Here is a 19,801-nt window from a genome sequence, read left to right as displayed (position 1 = left end):
AAATTTTTTTTTTCTTCTCAAAAATATTCTTTTTGATAACGTATTCTTAAAATAACTTGATTCTAAGGTAATGCTCACATGAATTAATGCCTTCTCATCACCACCTTCGGCTTCTAACAGTTGTTCTTTGATTTGTCCAACATAACTTCGCTAGAGCTGGAGATTTAGAAAGTCAAAGAAGAAAGTAGGAGGAAGTAGAAAGAAGAAAGTACTGGACCTGGTCAGGGAAGCTGAGTGTTGTTTAACATCGGATTTGATCTGTATAGATAAACAGCGATTAAAAGACGAATTCATCAATTTGGCGAATGAAAAATGGTTACAGCAGCCTAGAAATACACAAAAAAAATTCTAAGAATGAACTTGTTCATCTTCTGAAACAAGTTCTTCTGCAACTTTTTAGAAAAAATTACCTTTATATATAATTTTTTTGAACAAAAGAAATCTCTTAGTGAGCTCAGGCACATTTACACTCTGTATTTCCAGACATATGAAGCTTCGAGGTACTGACCAACTAAGAACGTCTACCACCTGTAACAAATCTCTACCTAATGAAGACTACATTCCTAATCTTAAAAAAAAAAAAAAGACCAAGGTCCATCCCCTGTGAAAACTAAGTGACAGTTAAAGGAAAGTCAGCTTTTTTTTTCCCCACCACTGGTGCTGCAGTGAAGGTGTTTCTTGATGGCAGTTGAGCCCTGCACCTCCTCCATCCCAACCGCAGCTATTTTTAGCCAGGACACCGGGCCAGTGCTTCTGGGTTTATGGCCACATCCCGGCCCCGATGTGGCCCGTGGTTACTGTCGGGACGGGTGAGCGTTTGGCATGGCAGAGACTCTTCCTCTTGCCGTCCTTACACCATCCGAAGCCACTCCTCCCCCATACGTGTCCCTTGGTCAGGAGAGGAAATGAAACCGAGGAGAGGAAGGATGGAGAATGAGAAAAGGGGGTGACTTTGCTGAAACAGATGATGGGTTCGGGCAGCATTGAGGCTGCGTTTATTTGTAGTTCATCATATATTCACTCATCTACATAAAAGTCTGTATCCATTTTTATGTGAGCGGTGAGATAGGAAACAGTTTCTGTAATTTCTCAATGTTCATCGTAATTTCTTTCGTATTTTCTTTATTTGAGCATTTTGTGGTGTTCTGCTGTTGATGTCAGAAGTCTTATCATTGACCAATAACTTCAACATCTTGCTGAGTTTATGTCCACACCAATAGTGATTGACAGTTTGGGGAGACAGAAACAAAGTACAAACTTCAAATATTAAAAGCTGCGCTTGAAGCCAGAGACGTAACCATCATCTGAGAAGGGATGAGGATACATTCAGAGGTCCATCGAGTGATTTATCATCCTCTCACATTTAATCCTCCCCTTAGTGGCTGAAAACACATTCAGTCACTAGCTGTGTTTCCGTTACAAATTCTTTGTCAATCTTTTGCTGATTTTGAAAAACACAATTTTACAATTACGGTGTCTTCATTAAATAAGAAAATAAATTAAGCTTTTTCACGCTATAAGTCATTAGAAACATGCCGTGCCATCATCTTCCAACTACTTCCCATCTTCTTCTTCTTTGTGTTTTGCACCAGTAGTATCATGCGGTTGTTGATCATGTGACTTGTGTGATGCGTCACAAGTGTTTCCATTGCAGTTTTGCAAAATATAAAAGCCACCTCATCACAGTGCCAAAACCTTTCATCACAAAATAGAAACTTTTGATACTGCCGTGTTCCCATTAAGAAAATTTCCTTTTAAAATGTCAACTTGCGCAATTATACAGTCAATGGAAATGCAGTTCCTGACATTTGCAAAGGTAGCTCACAAATAAAGGCTTCATTTACACAATCATTTTGCCATTTTGTTTACCAGCACAGTTGGATTACGTCAGATTATTGGTGCACTACTCCTTTAAATGGTGAGTCCTATTTAAAGGTTTTATTTTAAAAGCAATATCTGGAATTGTAAGGCTGCAACTGAATGTGGTTATAGATTTATATACATTTTGTAATTTTTTTGTTTTGTTTTTTTGTTTGCCGTTGTTGTCATAAAATATAACAGAAACATTGGGAATATATTTTAATCCCACTTTATAAATCCTAAATGTGGATCTCATCATGTTTACATGTTAAGAAATAATGGTGCTTTTTTCCGTGTTTAGTGTGATTTTCTGTTGATCCTGTTCTTTGTATGGGATTTGATGCACGTTCTGTGTTTTAAGGTCATCTGGCTAAATCTGTTCTCATGTGTTATTTTCTCTGGTGTGAATACCTGTTGATAGGAATGAACAGTGTTGCACCATGAAGTTGTCTTTTACTCGTCTGCTTTGTGTGATGTTCAGAGCATTTCAACCCAAATGCGATCTTTCTCTTCATCTTTGTTATTTGAACCACACTTCAAACTGACAGAATTCAAAATACACAACCTGTTTTGCTAAAAAAAAAAAAAAAAAAAAAGAAAAAAGACCTCCTTGGAATGTAAATTGTAACTTTTTTCCCCTGAGTGAGCTGATGGTGGCCCCGCTGCCCTCACTAACCGTAAACTTCCTTGCTTCTCATCCAGGTCAATGTGGTCAGTAAAGCGTGACCTGCTGCCCCCACCCCTTGGCTGTCCTCATCTCTTTCTCCCTCTCTAGAGTCACTTGACTGGTGCAAACACCCTGACTCCACAACTGCAAATGACTCTGCTTTTCCCTCTCTTTTTTTCATCATCGCTTTATCCCTCTCTTGTTTACTGCTCTGTTCCACACCCTCCGTCTTAGTCTGCTGCTTCCCGAGCCATCTCTTGAAAAGTTAGTCCATCTAGTTGCTCTTATTTCTTTCAGAAAACTCTCTGCCATGGTGGATTATTTTTCTCGAGTATGAACTTAAAATAAATAAGAACACATGAAAAGAAGTATTTCCTGTCGCCAATGGTACCATTTAAGCTAACCTTAGCATTGTTGTTAATTTTTGCTTGTATGCTATTACAGTATGTGAATTATGTTATTGTTGGTCAAACATGCTAGTGAAAGCCCTTATGCTAATGGAGTTTTAGCTCAAATTGGCACCGTAGCTCATTTTTATATAAAACTCAAACTTATACTGAATCTGATAATTCAATGTTAGTCAGCTTCCTATTGAATGCTACTGATAGCTTTATAGCTAACCTTAACATTTCAGCCAATTTTAGCACATAAACTATTGTTTGACATATTAAATGGACTAAGTTTCAGAATTAATCACTTTTAGTGGTTAGTATTTTTGCTGCTGAGTAGCAGGAAACGTGTATCCATGACATTTAGAAAATAGAAAACAGTGCTGATGATGCAGCCGATCCCCCAATCTAGACTTTTAAATTCATCAAGTTAGAAATCTGTGCAACCTGGAGGTATTGGGAAGTAACTTACTTTAAAATAGGCAACCAGCTTGTTTTACAGCATAGGTAGCTAAAAAAAATGTCATTATTATAAATTTTGGGTTTTCCTGACTTTTATGACCCACCTTGTAAAACTGGTGTTTTTCAAGCTCTGCAGAGCCTTTCCTCATTCACCTCTAATCATTTCCTATATTTTCGCTGAAATGTTTGTGCAGTGCAGCACTTCGCCCACCCCCAACTCCGTCTCTCCTCACTAGTGCGCCTGTTGTCACCTAAGCTCCGGACGCTGAACTCACTTTCTATATTTAGCATGTTCATATAGTTCAGTTAGGGAGCTCATGCAGTGGCTTTACCCTGATTTGCAGAGCGCGGTTCTGCAGAGGCCATGCCGCCGTTAACACAGAGAAGTCGAACCGCTTCATGCAGGAGCGAAGGGGTTAACACCAGTCACTCAGCATGCGGGAGCCGTGGCAGGCGGGCAGGCAGGCAGCGCAGAGGCTGACCTCTGACCCTGCAGGAAAGGAATGTGGAAGCTCTTTCATCCAGGACAGAAACCAAAGACACCCAGGCGGTTGGAAAGTGGCGGTTCAATTCTGCTTTCAACATTTTTGATTAGGGAAAGTAAGCAGAGGCTCCTCCTTGTGTTTGTTGTAGAGGCGTCTGCCATTTTGGTTTTCCATCCTGCAGCAATGTTTTTGTTACTATGTGACACTACGTTAACTCTTTTGCTGGTTTGTTGTGGGTGCTGTTCATGCTGCTGGAAGCTAGAAGGCCTGTGTGACCTGTAGGCGCATAACGTTTGTCACAGAGTTTGCCCTTAAAAACCAGATGAAATAACTTACTAGTGGAAAAACTAAATTATAAGGCATTATTAGTCACTGAGTCCTTTTTTTCTATTAAATATATGTTTATGTGTGGCTGCTTTATCAAAGAGTCTGAATTTATGGTGAATCAAGTATTTCTTTTTACGTCGTATATGGGGAGTCACGAGAGTAACTATGACTACTAAACTGATTTATTCCAAAATATATTCGAAAATAAATCATTTTTGTTTTCATCAGCCGCTTGAAAATTTTTGCAGTTGTATCGTTAACTTGAATACTAAAAAAGTTTTTTTTTTGTAAATGTTTCTTTTTGACACATTTTTATCTCTGTATGTTTATTCTGATAATGTTGATTAAAGGAATAAGTTCTAAAACCAGCAGCCTGTCCTCCACAACATTACCTTTGACTGCAGTAAATAAATCCAAAATGATTGCATCCAGTGCTTGCTGTCACCTGGAACATCTAGGCCATTGTTACCTGTGCCAGGTGTCTTTAGCTACTGCAGGGAGCCTTCATATCTTATTTCATGCAAAGTGTGTATTCTTTACGAGTGGAAATGAGCACATTTCAAAATGTTTTTTACATAAGTAATAAATTCACTCATTAATGTTGCGATGTTGACACATTATGTAGCCTTTATTTAGAAGTCAAGTTGTAGACTTACAGACTAAACTCTATATTTCACATCAGTGTTTCTGTTTGTAGCATGAGCCAAGGTGTCGTTAGATAACTCAGAATCAATTTGCTTCTGAGCAGATTTGCTCCCCTGGTTCGTACCTTCATGTTGCCATTTTGTCCCGCTCTGCCTCGTTTCCATATCGATGTATTTTAACAATTGCTTTTCATAATGTTTTTCTTTGTATGCAAATGTTTTTTTTATGAATTATTGGAATACTCTGTTATAGAAATGCTGAAATCTCACACATGATTTCAGATATTATCAGTTATTACACATTGTTTTCCATTTATTTGGGCTGATTTCCTCATTAAATTTGGAAAATTATTTCCCCAGATCAAACCAAAAAGACGGAAGGATCTCATACTGATAGATATTACTGTTCTGGAGTCGTAACACCAGATTTCTTTGTCGAAGTGGCTAAATGTCCAAATTCATGTAAACTTGAAATCGTTGGGCACAAAATGGTCAGAACCGCAAAGGACAAAATGCTGCTGAACAAAGTGACCTGCATGATTCACTCTCATTAAGTTGCTGCTTTAAGAAAAAAAATAAATAAATTTTAAAGAACTATCTTCAGTGTGATCTAAAAATAGTTCACACATAGTAAAAATATGCAAATGACAAAAGCCCAACAACACAATATATTTCTTTTTAAAACTGTCTGTTGGGATAGGGTGGACTTTGAAGGACACACCAGACTCGTCCTTCAAACGCGGGAAAAAGACAACGCATTTGTGGGTTGCATTTGGAGGAGCCTTTGAACTTCAACAGCCTTTGTTCCATCGCTGTGACGTAATCGGCCCTCAAATGAGACCCTGGAAAAATGCATCCCCTGAATTTGGACATGCTCCCTTACTTTAATTCGCAAAATTTAAGACAGTATAAAATACATTTCTGAACAGAAAAAAAATTCATCTGAATTATTTACTGACTTTTTCAGTATTAACAGCTTAGTTGTTTTGTTTTTTTTTTGTCATGATCGACTGTCATTCCTGGCTCAGGTTTTGCTGTTGGCTAGCAATCTGAAATCTCACAATTCACTTATTTTTAATTTTGCATTTTTCTGTTGATTTAGCTATTAAAGCTGCAGTATGTAACTTTTATAAAAAAATATGTTTTTGACTATTTGTTAAAACTGTCACCATGTTGTGACAGTATGGCATAAGACAGATAATCTTAGAATAGATCAGTTTCTCCACCTGCTCCCTGAGCTACCATTGCCTTCTGAAGGAAAGCCCCGCTCCTGACCAAAAACAACCAATTGGTATTTTTTACGTACACAATGCAGCACTGCCTGTAGGCAGAATGCACTGTATGTAATGTGTGAAGAGAGAGAGGGCGACACGACATGGTACAGGTCAGGAATGTCTGATGTGGGTAGCCCCCTCTACAATAGAGCAGGGCTCCCTGAGGGCCTTCAATGGGACGGGTGTCATCCCTATGCAGCCTCCCTGCTGGGTGATGACCACCACTCCGCACTGCTGCTGCCACGTCCTCTCAACCACTCCTGTAAACATGCATACATACATGGACACAGCGATGCACGTGTGTAAGACATTCAGCCCAGATGTAAGGAAATGTAGTTTGTAAAGGAAAGAGACACACACGGCGATCAAGCATTTGCGTTTATTCAATAAGCTGTGGTTGGACAATATTAGAAGTATTTTATATTCCAGAATATTTGCTGTCTTCCAGAATCCAATGACCTTTCACACAGAGGAGAAAATGTAAAATTTTAAATTTTACTTGCTCATCTTGCATGTACCGTACATGTTTACGTGACAGATGCTCAAAGAGTGGCTGACATTGGGGATCAGCGTTGTGTCCTCTCCCTGTGGAACTTAGCTGCTGGTTCAAATGGGAGGGGTCAAGCAGGTTAGTGAAGGGGAAAGAAAGGGGACAGCAGGAGGGACACAAAGAAAGGGAGATCATTTGCTCCTTCAGCAACTAATATAACTTATTCTGTCTTAAAAACTGTTCTTGCTGTTGTCAAGAATTTTGTGAGTTAAGGATGTTACACACGCCTAAACACCTTGCCTGGAAGTGGTTGTGTGTGTTTCTGTCTTCCCAAGAATTACAGCAGCCTTATCCTGTTTCATAACAAGTACATACATGTAAACACACACACACACACACACACACATAATGCTTTTTGCTCTGTTCTGTCATCTGCAGACACACATGATGAGGGATGGGACTCAGTGTTTGCACTTGATCTTAACAAATGTTTCCTCTGAAGACCGAGAACGATTTCTTTAACTTGCTTTCATGTCGGTCAGATTTGCAGTGCAGCTCCCTCTAGTGGCCATAAAGGCAACCTGTTGCAAAAATTGAACTTGCAGATGATTTTCTTTGGGCAGGCCGGGGCGGGCTATGGTATTCTGGTCGTATGGTGACTAAAAGTTTAATTTCACTACATTCCCCCATTCCCAATTGGTCGGATTTCTGTGTTAAGGCTGTGCAAGATTAAATCTGTAGTGATTCTGATTTAGGCCTGTAGATTTTGTCTTTACTTTTATTTGAATAAAAGATCTGTATGGCCCACAAAAAAGTCAGTAAGTCATGCAAGCATTCCAGGAAGCATCAGCTTGTGAATCTTAATTCTTAATTTGTTTCAGCCTTTTTTCCAGTTATGATATTTCTGCAATAGTATCAATGCACAAGTTTTGTGTGTGTGTGTGTGTGTGTGTGTGTGTGTGTGTGTGTGTATGTGTAGGGATTCTTGGAAACAACACACATTTTTATCTAAAGTGCTGTCAATCATTTGATCTGTGTAGCCTACTGTTTTTTTCTATATAACCAGAAACAAGTTGCAGCTTGTTTACATAAGAGAAACATGTCAGTTGTCTCGTAAGATGATCCAGTACTGACAGTATATCTCTGAGGTGGAGGAGAAACGGGGTTTTATGAGTATTTATTATAACTTATTTACACTCTGCAACAGCAATAACATTTTTTTGATTCATTCATATGAACCCCAAGGTTCCATCTTGGGGACTCGCAAGCTCAAATTCTGACAAATAAAAGGGAACCATCTAGAGCCAGCTCTCAGTTATTACAGATAGAAACTAGTGATCATACCTGAAATCTGGGTATAGTGATGGACTCTGACCTGAACCTTCTGAACCACATAAAGACATTTACAAAGTTATCCTTCTGTCACCTGAAGAATATATCCAAGATTAGACGACTAATGTCTCATAAAGCTCTATAGAAACTCAACGACACGTTTATCTTTAGTCCCATTGATTACTGCAACAGTGTCTTCACAGGTTTGCCTAAAAAAAAGTCAGACAGCTGCAGCTGATCCAGAATGCCGCTGCTCTCATCACCAAACCACATCACCCCACTTCTAAGGTCCTCCACTGGTGCCTTGTAGCTCAGAGAATAGACTTTAAAATACTTTTGTTAGTTTAGAAATCACTGACTGGCTTAACACCAAAATACATTACGGAATAATCTTCCAGAAAACTGCAAAACTTCCTTTAGATCAAGTCTTAAAAACCCATTTGTTTAGAGTTGTTCATAACAACTGGTACATCATGAAGAGGAACTTTTCTTCTAACTTTTCATTGCTATCCTTTATTTAGTCACAGCAATGTAAGGTTTTATGTTTTCATCTTGTAAAGCATTGAATCATCATGTTGCTGAATGTACTATACAAGTACACACGCACACATTTGAACATTTAGACATTGTTCAAATGTGTGTGTGTGTGTGTGAGTGTGATGAGATGCGTTTTATTGCAGTTTGTGTTACTGGGGCAAATATTATCCACTTATCTTTGCGTTGTTTGTTTTTCTTTCTCTTTTGACAGGACAGTAAAGATGCAGAGCAGTATTTCCCACTCACCGCCAGCCATAGCTGTTGGCACTGGGTGAGGGGTAGAGAAGCCAAACGAGAGGAGGAGTAACCAAGGTGGAGATATAAGGTGGGAAGTTCACAGACGGAAGGATTCTAACCAGCCGGTACAGTTTGGTTTCATTTCAAAGATTGTAAATTTGACCTCAAATCATTTTGACTTTTAAATCATTTTTGTCTCACAACCGACTTTGTTTGACCGGAATATTCCAGCTAGAAACCAGACGCAACCTTTGAGCCGCAGATCACCTTTCGCTTCTCCCCAACACCTTCCAACGTTGAGCCTGCGAGGCAGGGGAACCGCACGTGACGTTCATGGCAGCGGCATTCTAGGGCTGCCATGGCAGCTGCTGCCGCCGATGCCTCACACTGTATTACCGCACTGACGCCGGAGGAAGAGGGACGACGCACTGCCGCCAAGCTGTTTGGGAGCGCCGCCCCGCTGCCACGGACGGAGAGAGAGCGAGATCGGGGGAAAGAGAGGGAAGAGGAAGGAGAGAAAGTAGGGAGAGCGAGTGGGAACGAGTGTCTGGTGTGCGGGGCCCTGTTTGTAACACAGGAGAAGCTCCGGCTCCACACTTCGAGTCACACCGGAGAGAAGCCTTTCCACTGCTCACAGCCACACTGTCCCAAGGCCTTCAGCTCCAAGTACAAACTCTTCAGGTATCAGTCACATTTCCTCCATCTGCAATTTGAGGCTTAATTTAAACTTTTATGTTTATATGTCGTCGCTTGAACTACTACATGGGAAATGTCTACCGTGGAGTATTCTGGCCAATCAAACATTGTCACAGTTTGTCCCGTTACAGCCCCAAACGTCAATGAGTTTTATTGGGATTTTATGTGATATGAAATAGTTTTCAAAAATGTTTCAAATTAAAAATTGTTGCATGCCTTTTTACCCTGACAACATAAAATAAAAGACAGTAAAAGTCACCTAATTCAGTGAAATCATATGATTCTGATGATGAAACATAGCCATTAAGCTAAATGTTTTCAAAGTTAGCAGTGAACATTTAAATCAAGATATAAATAAATCATAATTCTCAACCATTTCTTGGCGAAACTCCAAAACTGTTCCAAAAAAAGTTATTTTGACTTGAGTTTTTAAGTTCTGTAAGAAGCAGTTTTCTTTATCTGGAGAATGCATGATGCTGAGACACGAGATCTATGTTTTCTACACCACTTTTGCATTGTGTCATTATTTGCAGGCATATGGCCACACACTCTCCGCAGAAGACCCATCAGTGTTCGTTCTGTGAAAAAATGTTCCACCGCAAAGACCACCTGAAGAACCACCTGCAGACCCATGACCCCAACAAAGAGGCCTTCAAGTGTGATGAGTGTGGGAAGCACTACAATACCAAGCTGGGATACAAGCGCCATGTGGCCATGCACTCTGCTACTGCGGGGGATTTAACCTGCAAAGTGTGCATGCAGAGTTACGAAAGCACACCTGTTCTCCTGGAGCATCTCAAGAGCCACTCGGGGAAGTCTTCCGGTGGTGCCAAGGAGAAAAAACACCCCTGCGACCATTGTGACCGACGTTTCTACACACGGAAAGATGTGAGACGGCACATGGTGGTCCACACAGGGCGAAAAGACTTTCTGTGCCAGTACTGTGCCCAGCGCTTTGGTAGGAAAGACCATCTGACACGGCATGTGAAGAAGAGCCACTCACAGGAGCTGCTGAAGATTAAGACGGAGCCTCCGGATATGCTAGGCCTGTTGACGACAGGATCTCCACCGTGCTCAGTAAAGGAGGAACTCAGCCCCATGATGTGCGGCATGGGGCCCAACAAAGACCCCATGATGGGAAAGTCATTCCCCAGCGGGGCACCCTTTCCCATGAGCATGTATAACCCTCACCATCTCCAGGCCATGTCTAATTCTGGTGTGGGTCCTCCACATCCTTCCCTAATGCCCAATTCCTTGTCTGCAGCTATGGGCATGGGCTGTCATATGGAATCCACTGCATCTATTCATCCACACTCCCATCACCACCACCACCACCACCACCATCACCATCATCACCATTCCCCTCCAACGCCCCCGCACCATCAGCCTGCGGCTCCCCAGCAGCAGCACCAGCCCCAGCCAGCACCCAAATACCAGCTGGGATCTACCTCATACCTGCTGGACAAGCCCTTGAAAGTAGAGATGGAGAGTTTTCTCATGGATCTGCAGAGTGGTCTACCAGGCCCGGTTCCCTCTGCAGAGCCCCATGCTGCTGCCTCACCCCCTAAGGACGGATTGGAGCCCACTTCAGGCTTGGCCGATGACCTTTGCGGGGATCCCCTCCTGTCCAAGAGCCCTGCAGTGATCGCTGAGTCTCTGTGTGCTGCTAACATGGATTTTTCCCACCTGCTGGGTTTCCTGCCCCTAAACCTTCCTCCTTACAGTGCTCCCATGAGCACAGGAGGACTGGTTATGGGGTACACCTCATCTGTGACCTCCTCCACTTCTTCCTCTTCCTCTTCATCTCTGCACGCTGCCGAGCCCCATGCCGCTGCAGTCGCCGCGGCAGCAGCCGCCGTCGCCACGGCACCTCTTACCTCTTTGCAACCGCAACCTCAGGAGCAGCAGAGCTCCAGCGGGGGTCTAGGCCTTGGATCCCTGCACCCCCTTCCACCAGTGTTCAGCTCCAGCCTTAGTAACACCACGTTGCCTCGCTTTCACCAGGCCTTTCAGTGACAGAGGCAGCCTCTTCCCTGCCAAGGTGGCCTCCTCCACACCAGCACCAGCTCAGCTTGGATATTTCAGATCACTATGTTTAAGGCCTGATGGAAAAGTTGGAGAACTAAGTTTAAAAATAAATACGTAAATGAACACTTAGAAGCCTTAAATGAAAGTGCGCACACAAGCTTTTGATTGAGCCTTAAAAGGAAGTTGAAACCCCTTTGAGCAAAAAGGAAAATATAAGAAAAGAAGTTGAAGCAGCTTTTATTTGGGCTTTTTTCCCCTTATCCTATAGATATAACAATGTATTAACCCGTGTTTTTTTTTTTTTTTTCATTTACGTCCCCTTTTATCTTCCCCCTTTTTAGTAGAATAGAGGGCAGGATCAGTAGGCCTAAAGGCGTGGTACTGCATACTTAAAGTAATAATATAAAAAGAAAAAAAAAAACTAAGATAATTTTTAGTGGAGATTATCTGTCTTGTTGTGACCCAGAAAAATATAGTTTGAAGTGGAAATTTTGTTTTTACTTTATTGTTTTTCCCCCCCCAAATGTAAGAACATGGTAGGATGTTTCATATGTTGAGTTTTGAACCACCCATGCTAATACCATGAATCATCTTGATTAATTCGGAGAGGAGAGAGCTCAGTGGGGGAAAGAGATGAACGGTAGTTTCTTCCATGAGGTGACTTGGCCAGACCCACAAAACAAGCCCAACCTCCAAAAAAAGTGCTCTTCAAATAACACAAAAGTGACACGAGAATTAGTCTGATTTAGGAGCAAAACACGAAAGAAATACGTAAAAAATAATGAGCTTTACCACAACTTATTTTGTTGTCGTTTCTCAAGAAAAGCACTTTTTTGTTGAACAAAAGGCACTTCGATTCTCGTCTCCTCCCTCGTACTTTCGTACGAAAGCCTCTTTGTGCCGGCTAGAAAACAAATACGACGAGCTCTGTGAAACTCCACTTATTCAGAAGTTGACATGTACGGTTTACAAAACTGCGTAAACCTTAAACCAGGAGAGCAGATTTTTCATGCACTCTATTTCTAAGGTCTGTGCTGACCCCACAAGAATCAAGAAGCAGAACAATGTTAGTTCTTACCAAATCAGATTTATAGTTTGTGAAAATCTCAATTGCATAATTTCCAAGCTGGAATGACAGCTTTTCTGCATTAACGGCGCCATATTCATGTCTCTGACGAATCACACAATGTGTGTGTCCAAATTCAGGGGCTACGTCCGTCAAAGGCCGAACTTAAAGACCGATTTCATCTGAAAGATGTGACGAAGACTGTCCAAACTCAAAGTCTCCAGATTTGAAGGACGGGCCTAGCGAATCCTTCGCAGCCCACCCAATCCCAAGATTCATTGCGTGTCGAACGGGAAATTTTTTGTTCTAACAATGGTGGACGAAACAGGAAATGAGAGTGGGGGAGGAATACAGTTTCATAGAAAACTGGCGGTAGAAAATTTAAAAGCCTAAGGTGGTCGTATTGTTAAGCTTTTGTTATTTGCGTTGTTTTGAATATTTTTTGGTGAAAAATACATGCATTTAATTAATTCAATGATTTAATTCAGGACAAAGATAAAGAGTTAATAAAAATGCAAGATTCATTTTTACTAGTTTGTTTAGTGCTGTCACTGTTCCTATGTGACATGACATACACAAAGGAACGGGCAGAGATCAGTCTGAAGGCCAGAGCATCCAGCTCCACAGCCGCCATTTACTTTCCCGGTAAACGGAGGACCCAGTTTACGTCGACCGGTAGACTTTCGGTGGACGCAGTCCCTGAATTTGGATACCACCAACGGCACACAGGTAGAAAACATCTGCTCTGTGTTTGAGACGGAAATGAGCTGTGAGACTCCAGAGCCGGGGCTGGCAGAGAGAATCCATACAGGGAGGGAAAACTCTGGTGCGTAGGACTCTCTTTCCTTCTTCCTCCTCGGAGTTGCCTTGAAAAGTTTCCGTTATCGTTTTTTTTGTTGACGCATTCTCTTGGCTGCCTTACATATCTTTTCTTAAGATACGTATGTCTATTTTTTTCCTTAAATACTCCAAACTCATCTTTTAGGCAGTCTTTTAAAAAGATGCATCATCAAGGTGAATGATGAACCCTGAGATATGTGAATGGATAAAAAGAACAAAGGAAATTAGCTGCCGATAAGTAAAAATGTTTTAAAGAATGTTATTGCAGTGTACGAAATATCTCAAAAATTAATATCAAAATTGCTTTTAATGTGTATTTTAGGTAGATGTATTAAAACTAAGTGACAATGTTTTCAATGTTTTGCAGGTTTACTTTTGTTTGTATCTTGCATTTTTTTTTTTTTTTTTTGAGTAAGAAAAAGATGAAGTATTTTCTTTGTCCCTCAAGCTTTCTCTGTCGTGTCCGACCGTTGCTTGTTGTACTTGAGTCGGAGAAGAAGAATCCAAACTTTGGATGGGAATTATTTGTAGGAGGCTGCTAGTGGTTTAGTTGTCAGCTAGTATTTGAGCTAGCTATAGATTGTGTTGTAGGGATGCTTACGTGGATTTCAAACTGCAGGCCTTGGAGTTCTAACCTTAAACCAAGAGCCTTTAAAAAACCTTAGTCCAAAGTTAACTTAAAGCCTGAAAATCCAATTTAAAAAAATCTTTTCAGATTTAGTTCCGTCTGTTGTAAATCTCTTAGTGTGGTCACTGTGGCTCCTTGGCTTGAGATGTTTTGAAAAAACAAATAAAAATCTCATAGTAAGTTTAAATTCCTTCTAAATGTTCACTTAACAGTCTGTTTCATCTTTTGATTTTTAACAGTATAGCATGCTATTGACATTTCTCTTGTTGTAGCAGCTGTTGCTTACTGTATTTAGTTATTGCTTAGCATACTGACCTATTGCTACTTATATAGGCTTATTATGTCCAGTATTGATTTTTTTTCCCTTATAGTACCAGACTATTACTATCCATATACAATTTCTCCTTTACATAATCTTTTTTTAATAACTATACAGGTATTTTGATTAGATTTCTTTTTTCCCTCCCGTATAAACTTTGTATTAGATTGATTAACATGCAAAGTTTTTTATTTACTTTCTTATTATTTCATTTTTTGGTCTCTTTCACCAGTAGAAAACTTTTCGTTTCCAAACTGGACATTTTCTTAATGTACAATTTTTTTTTTTTTTTTTTTTTGATGGTATGTAAAGAGTTGCGTCTAATTTTCCAAAGTAAGCCTTTGTGAGACTCCAGATAAAATAGATTGAGGTAAAAATGATTTTTAAAAGAAAGGCAGCACATTGTTCACAGTGACCACATTATAGAGAACTGCATCGCATTTATAGAAATAAAACTTATCTTTTTTTTTTTTTTTTTTTGGTTCTGTTCCTGAAATGACAGACAAATCTGAATGTTCGTCTCACTCCTTAACATCTTATTTCATCCATAAATATTGTTGCAATTTTACACCAACTCTCTTTATGTTTAGTAATGTCTGTGCATCAGGTGAGCCCTATCTGGACAAAACAAACAACATGATCCAAAACCACAGCACATAAGCATTGAAGCTAAATCTCTTAATGCTGCTTTAGCCACGGTTGGTGATGTATGACAACTGTAGACCACTAGAACATTTTGAAAGCTAAATGTTTTTTTTTTTCCTGAAACACAGACAGTGAGCCAAACCAACAAAGTGTTCATCAACCCCACCACTTCGTTACTCCTCTCCTCCTCCTCCTCTTTTTTATTTTTTTTATTTTTTAGCTGCTTTGTAGAGTAAAAGGGTCTGAAAACACGGCGACTCCAGGAGAACTCAGTCATCGAACCGCCTGGGCTTTGACATTCAAAGCAACAGGAAGGTGCTAAGAGACTGACTGTACAACTTGAGGGGAAATTACTTATAGTTATGTATTTGATTTTTTTTTTTTTTCATGATATATTATTTTCTGTTTGTATAAAACAGGACCTCGAAAAAAAAAACAACACAACACATCACCTCATTTTTATTTGTTTATTTTCTTACCAAAACCTTGGGAGAAGAAACTACATCTTTGCACAATAGCTTATTAAGAAATATTCACTTTTTTTTTTTTTTTTTATGCTGTAGGAAAAGGAACCCTGTCAGTGGGCCGCTGACGGCCCGGTGCATTGGAAAAGCACAGTTGATAGTATTGGATCATTCTGATGGTGTCTAAAGGTTTAAAACTACGCAGCTTCACGTTGTCGTCAAAGTTACACTTTTTTTTATTCCGATATCAATGTAAAATTACCCAAGTTATGAGATTAAATCATTATTTTTTTATGATCAAACTTCCTAGTGACCCTATATGATTAGCTGTCGGCACCTTCCGTAGAATTTCTATCGTAAACCGAAGATTAAAATTAGATTTTTATTTTTTCTTTGTAAGAGTTTTAAGACTTTTTAAAGAAAAACTCTTCTGGTTTAAGCCAAATTTGTAGCAGTCCCATTGAGCATTTATATTTTTGGAACAAATTTCTCATTTTGTCCCTAAATGAAAGGAAAGAAGGAAAAAAAAAGCTTTCAGTGTGCATTAAGTTTGTCCTCCCTGGGTTTCTGTGAGCTAATCTGAATTCTAGCACTTTCAACTTTAAAAATCTTTTAAAGTTTCAGCTTATATGTTCATATGTTTTTAATTTTGTATTGATCCTGTATATGTATGTGCCATTAGCTTGATGTTTAAACTTTATCAGGATTTGTGTATTTCTCTTCTCCAAAAGAATAACAGTATTTTTGATATACTTTCACTAATATCCTTCTACAGAAGAACTCCCCGCTCCCTTTCTCCTTGTTCCCTTGTTGTTTTTGACTTATCCAGCTTCACCTTTCCCTTTTTCAAAAGTGTATCTAGTCAAACTGCAGCCAAGCATTAGAAGAAACCGGCAGCAGCAGCATGTCTGTTCGTCAGAGGCGATGGTGAACAGAGCTGTTGTCAGCAGAGCGTCCAGACCCACAGCCAATCACAGCGCGCGGAGCCCGCTGCAGCAAAAACTCAGACGTCTCTGCTGCAGCTTGACGCATCGAAAATGTGCTAGAGAAAACTCCAAAATATTGAGATCCGTCTCGGAATGTTTTTTTCCAGACAAAATTTGGAAATTTCTGAGTTTCCAAAATTGTAATTTTTTGACTTTTGGAAATTTTTTAGAAAGTTTCTATGTCAACATTTCTGAGTTTTTTTCTGTAGAGGTTTTGGTTTTTCAAACTCAGAAATGGTTTTTTCCGAGAAAACTTCTGAGATGAATCTGGCAATTTTAGTTTCTATTTTAGTGAGAATTTGCTCCTTTATTTATTTATTTTTCTGTCTACAAATGGATTTAGTCAAACTGGTTTCTACTGGCCGTTTTCACAGCATAGCTGGAAAAGTCAGAGTCCTCCCTGTTATGAAGCACTTATGGTCTTGATCACAGAGCCGTGAATTTCTTTTTTTTTTTTTTTTCCAAATAGTACAACTTGTTAAAAAGTCATGTTGAAGAACAGCTTTCAGCTGCAGCTTCACTCACAAACTTGTAATTATCAGTGGGTTTGAATCTGATATGACATTGATGTTTATTGACAAGATTTTGAGAATTTATCTAAATCTACTATGGAAAAGAGAAAAAAATATGTAGGAGCTGAAACTAAAAAAATAAGAAAGAACGTTAAAAATCCAGACATGTTTGGAGGGTAGGAGGGGAAAAGAGCTTCAGATGCAACAACAGAAAAAGTAATAATCTGATACATTGCACTTTTAATTCATTAAAATGACATCAGTCATTTTTATCATTATTGAAATTATGCCATACATAAATATGGAAAATATCCACTAGGGCTGGGTATTTAGTGTATCATTTATCATCAAAATTTTCTTATAAGAATTTTGGTTTGTCGTTGTCACCATTTATTGGGTAGCTGGGTTACCTCAGCTACCCAATAAAAGGCTAAAACAGTTTTTTATTGTTATTGTTATTATTGTCACACGATATCGTGATAAATTTGTCGCCCATCCCTCATTTTTGGTGAAGCATCTTGTCAACGCGACAGAATGGTTGGCATGAAGGCTTACAAATTTGCTTGAGGTCATAAAAAAGTTTTATGGATACACATATTGTCTAATTGGTTTATGGCTGATTACGCTGATGGTTAAAATTAAAATTATTTGCAGGAGGCCACTGCCTTTCAATGTGATCACGACTACTTATCAGTTCAGGAAGTGGAAAAAGAACCCATATTGAGGAAATTAAGAGGAGTTTAATATTAGTAAATTTGGTAATGTTACAGAAATAATTATGTGGAAAAATAATAATAATGTATATAGGATGTTTACCTATTCAGTAGGTAGAAATTGTGAGAATTTATGATTTAGGCCTTTGGGAGGGAAAACGATCATTTTGGACGGCTGTAGTGTCGTTTTTTTGGATGGGGGGTGGGGGGGGGTTTCCTAAATTTTCCACAATTTTTCCAGTGTGCGGCTTCCGTAGCTTGTGTTGAACAAAGCGCTGAGACACAGACACTTCTGAAGCACCGACGCTCTGACAGAGATGCTGCGCTGGTCATCCGCTTGGCTGCAGCTCCAATACCTCAGCCTGCACCTACTAGGGATGCACTTATCCTCTCTCTCTTTCCTTTTTTACTGGTAGGTGCGGTGCAGACATTTTAAGGGAATTATTTCCATCATTGTAAACCTGAGAAATTGCTGATTTGATTTGAACGATTCTTGTTCCTCTCTCTCCCTCTATTGTTTTCTGCTTTAGTACGAACCTGGGTAATGTCTGCTGCAGACAGCATCCACATGTAGATTTATGTATTTTTTTTAGCTAAAATGTAAGTCGTGCATTCCATCCTCTTTGTGTATCTTGTTAGGTGACATAGCCCGTTTTTATTTTTTTACAAGCAACTACAGCCACCTTTTGGAATAAACTAAAAAAAGGTGAACAATAACAAGCTACTTGCATTCTCTCACACTATGTTATATAGCATGGAGCTTATCGACTACAGGGAGAGTTCAAGGATCCACATCAGGAGTCTTCCTTTTTAACATATCTCATGTAATCAGTTGCTGCAATTTCTTAGTGACAGATGTATATTGGTTGATCCAAAGAGATGAACACAACAGCAGAAATATTGACTTATTGTACAGTACAGTGTATCTTTGACTTCTCATGTGTTATGTTGAAATAATTAAAAGACAAACCAGTGGTTTCATACCCTATCTGCAGCCCTGTGTTTATTGTGGAAACTAGGGGTGGTGCAGCTTGAGTCAGGGGGAGACTCCTAGTGGTGTTTGGTTTTACCTTTGTGATGGTAAGACAGAATAAGCCTCTTTTCTTTGTAGGAAGTCGCCAAAATAACAGTTTGCTCTGTAGTCGGGTTAACAGACAACAGAAAATATTCAGAAATGTCATGATTCAATTCGGTTTCCATTTAGTGGCCAATGACTTTAAAAAGGTTGTTTTTAAAACTACATGGGTTTTTCCCACACAGCTGCCCCGGACCCCCGGCCCCCGTCCGGGGCAGCTGTGGCTACAATCCAGTAGTTTGCCATCATGTGAGTGAATCGGATTGATTGTAAAGTGTCTTGAGTGTTCTTGAAAAAAGCTGTACAATTCAGGGAGTGCTGAAGAAAAAAAGGGGTTCAAACTGGCTCTAGCAAGGTGGAACAGGTGCACACATTCTTCAATTATGACTAAATGTTCATCTATCTATTCTTAATCCAGGGTCAGGTTACAGGGGCGGCAGCCTAAGCAGGGCCTCTCAGACTTCCCTCTCTCCAACCCCTTGTTCCAAATCCTCTGGGAGAATCCCAAGGCGTTCCCAAGAATCAGAATCCCTCCAGTGTGTCCTGTATCTCAGAGGAACCCACCTCAATCCGGTGATGTGCACGGAACACCTCTCTACTGAGGCATCCAGAAGTCATCCTAACCAGACATTCCTCTCGATGTGGAAGCAGCAGATCTACTGAGCCTCTACAGGATGACTCAGCTTCTAAGACTCTCCTCTACGCCCACTCATGTGGCTTTAACCAGTTGTTCCCCAGTCAGCCACAGCCAGATTCATTTCCATTTGCAGGTCGTGGTCGAGTCCTCCCTGTTTTTTGAAACCAACACAGGGGTGGTGCAATCTGGGCCAAGCCAGATTTTGCATGCAAATGATTTGATTGGCAGTAGACCGATCGGACTGTGGATTTAAGTCGCTGGATGTTTCAAACACCTCTGATAACATTTCAACCACCAATCTGAGAAGCGGGTTGGAGCTGAAAATCAGTTGTTCCATGTTCAAACCTTGAGAGCCAATCTTTTTTTATCAATTGTGGCAGAGGAGTGCATACATCGTCAACTGGAAGGAGCAACCCGCAACAGACAAACATACCAAGAGATTTTGGAGAATCTGGCCGCCCAATGGTTCACAATCCATTGTCGTAATC

The 19,801-nt window shown here is 40.0% G+C and overlaps 1 protein-coding gene across 2 annotated transcripts in view; it reads left to right on the top strand.

Annotated features, from left to right (window-relative positions):
• plagl2 (pleiomorphic adenoma gene-like 2) overlaps positions 1-17,508 on the top strand; it is a 59,609-nt gene extending 42,101 nt beyond the window's left edge. Inside the window, exons 2-4 of one of the 2 annotated variants that reach the window (XM_008412852.3) lie at positions 8,679-8,792; positions 8,936-9,385; positions 9,934-17,508. In XM_008412852.3, coding sequence (XP_008411074.1) covers positions 9,063-9,385; positions 9,934-11,416 — 1,806 coding nt within the window. In that variant the 5' untranslated portion in view covers positions 8,679-8,792; positions 8,936-9,062 and the 3' untranslated portion in view covers positions 11,417-17,508. Of the gene's footprint in view, positions 1-8,678; positions 8,830-8,935; positions 9,386-9,933 lie in introns of both variants that reach the window. The other variant, XM_008412851.3, reaches the window with a different exon arrangement.
• Positions 17,509-19,801: the final 2,293 nt, after the last annotated feature.

The sequence above is a fragment of the Poecilia reticulata genome, chromosome 7 (assembly GCF_904066995.2).
Source record: "Poecilia reticulata chromosome 7, P_reticulata-male-v2, whole genome shotgun sequence".
Classification (NCBI taxonomy): Eukaryota; Metazoa; Chordata; class Actinopteri; order Cyprinodontiformes; family Poeciliidae; genus Poecilia; species Poecilia reticulata.
This window is presented reverse-complemented; position numbering and strand designations above follow the sequence as displayed.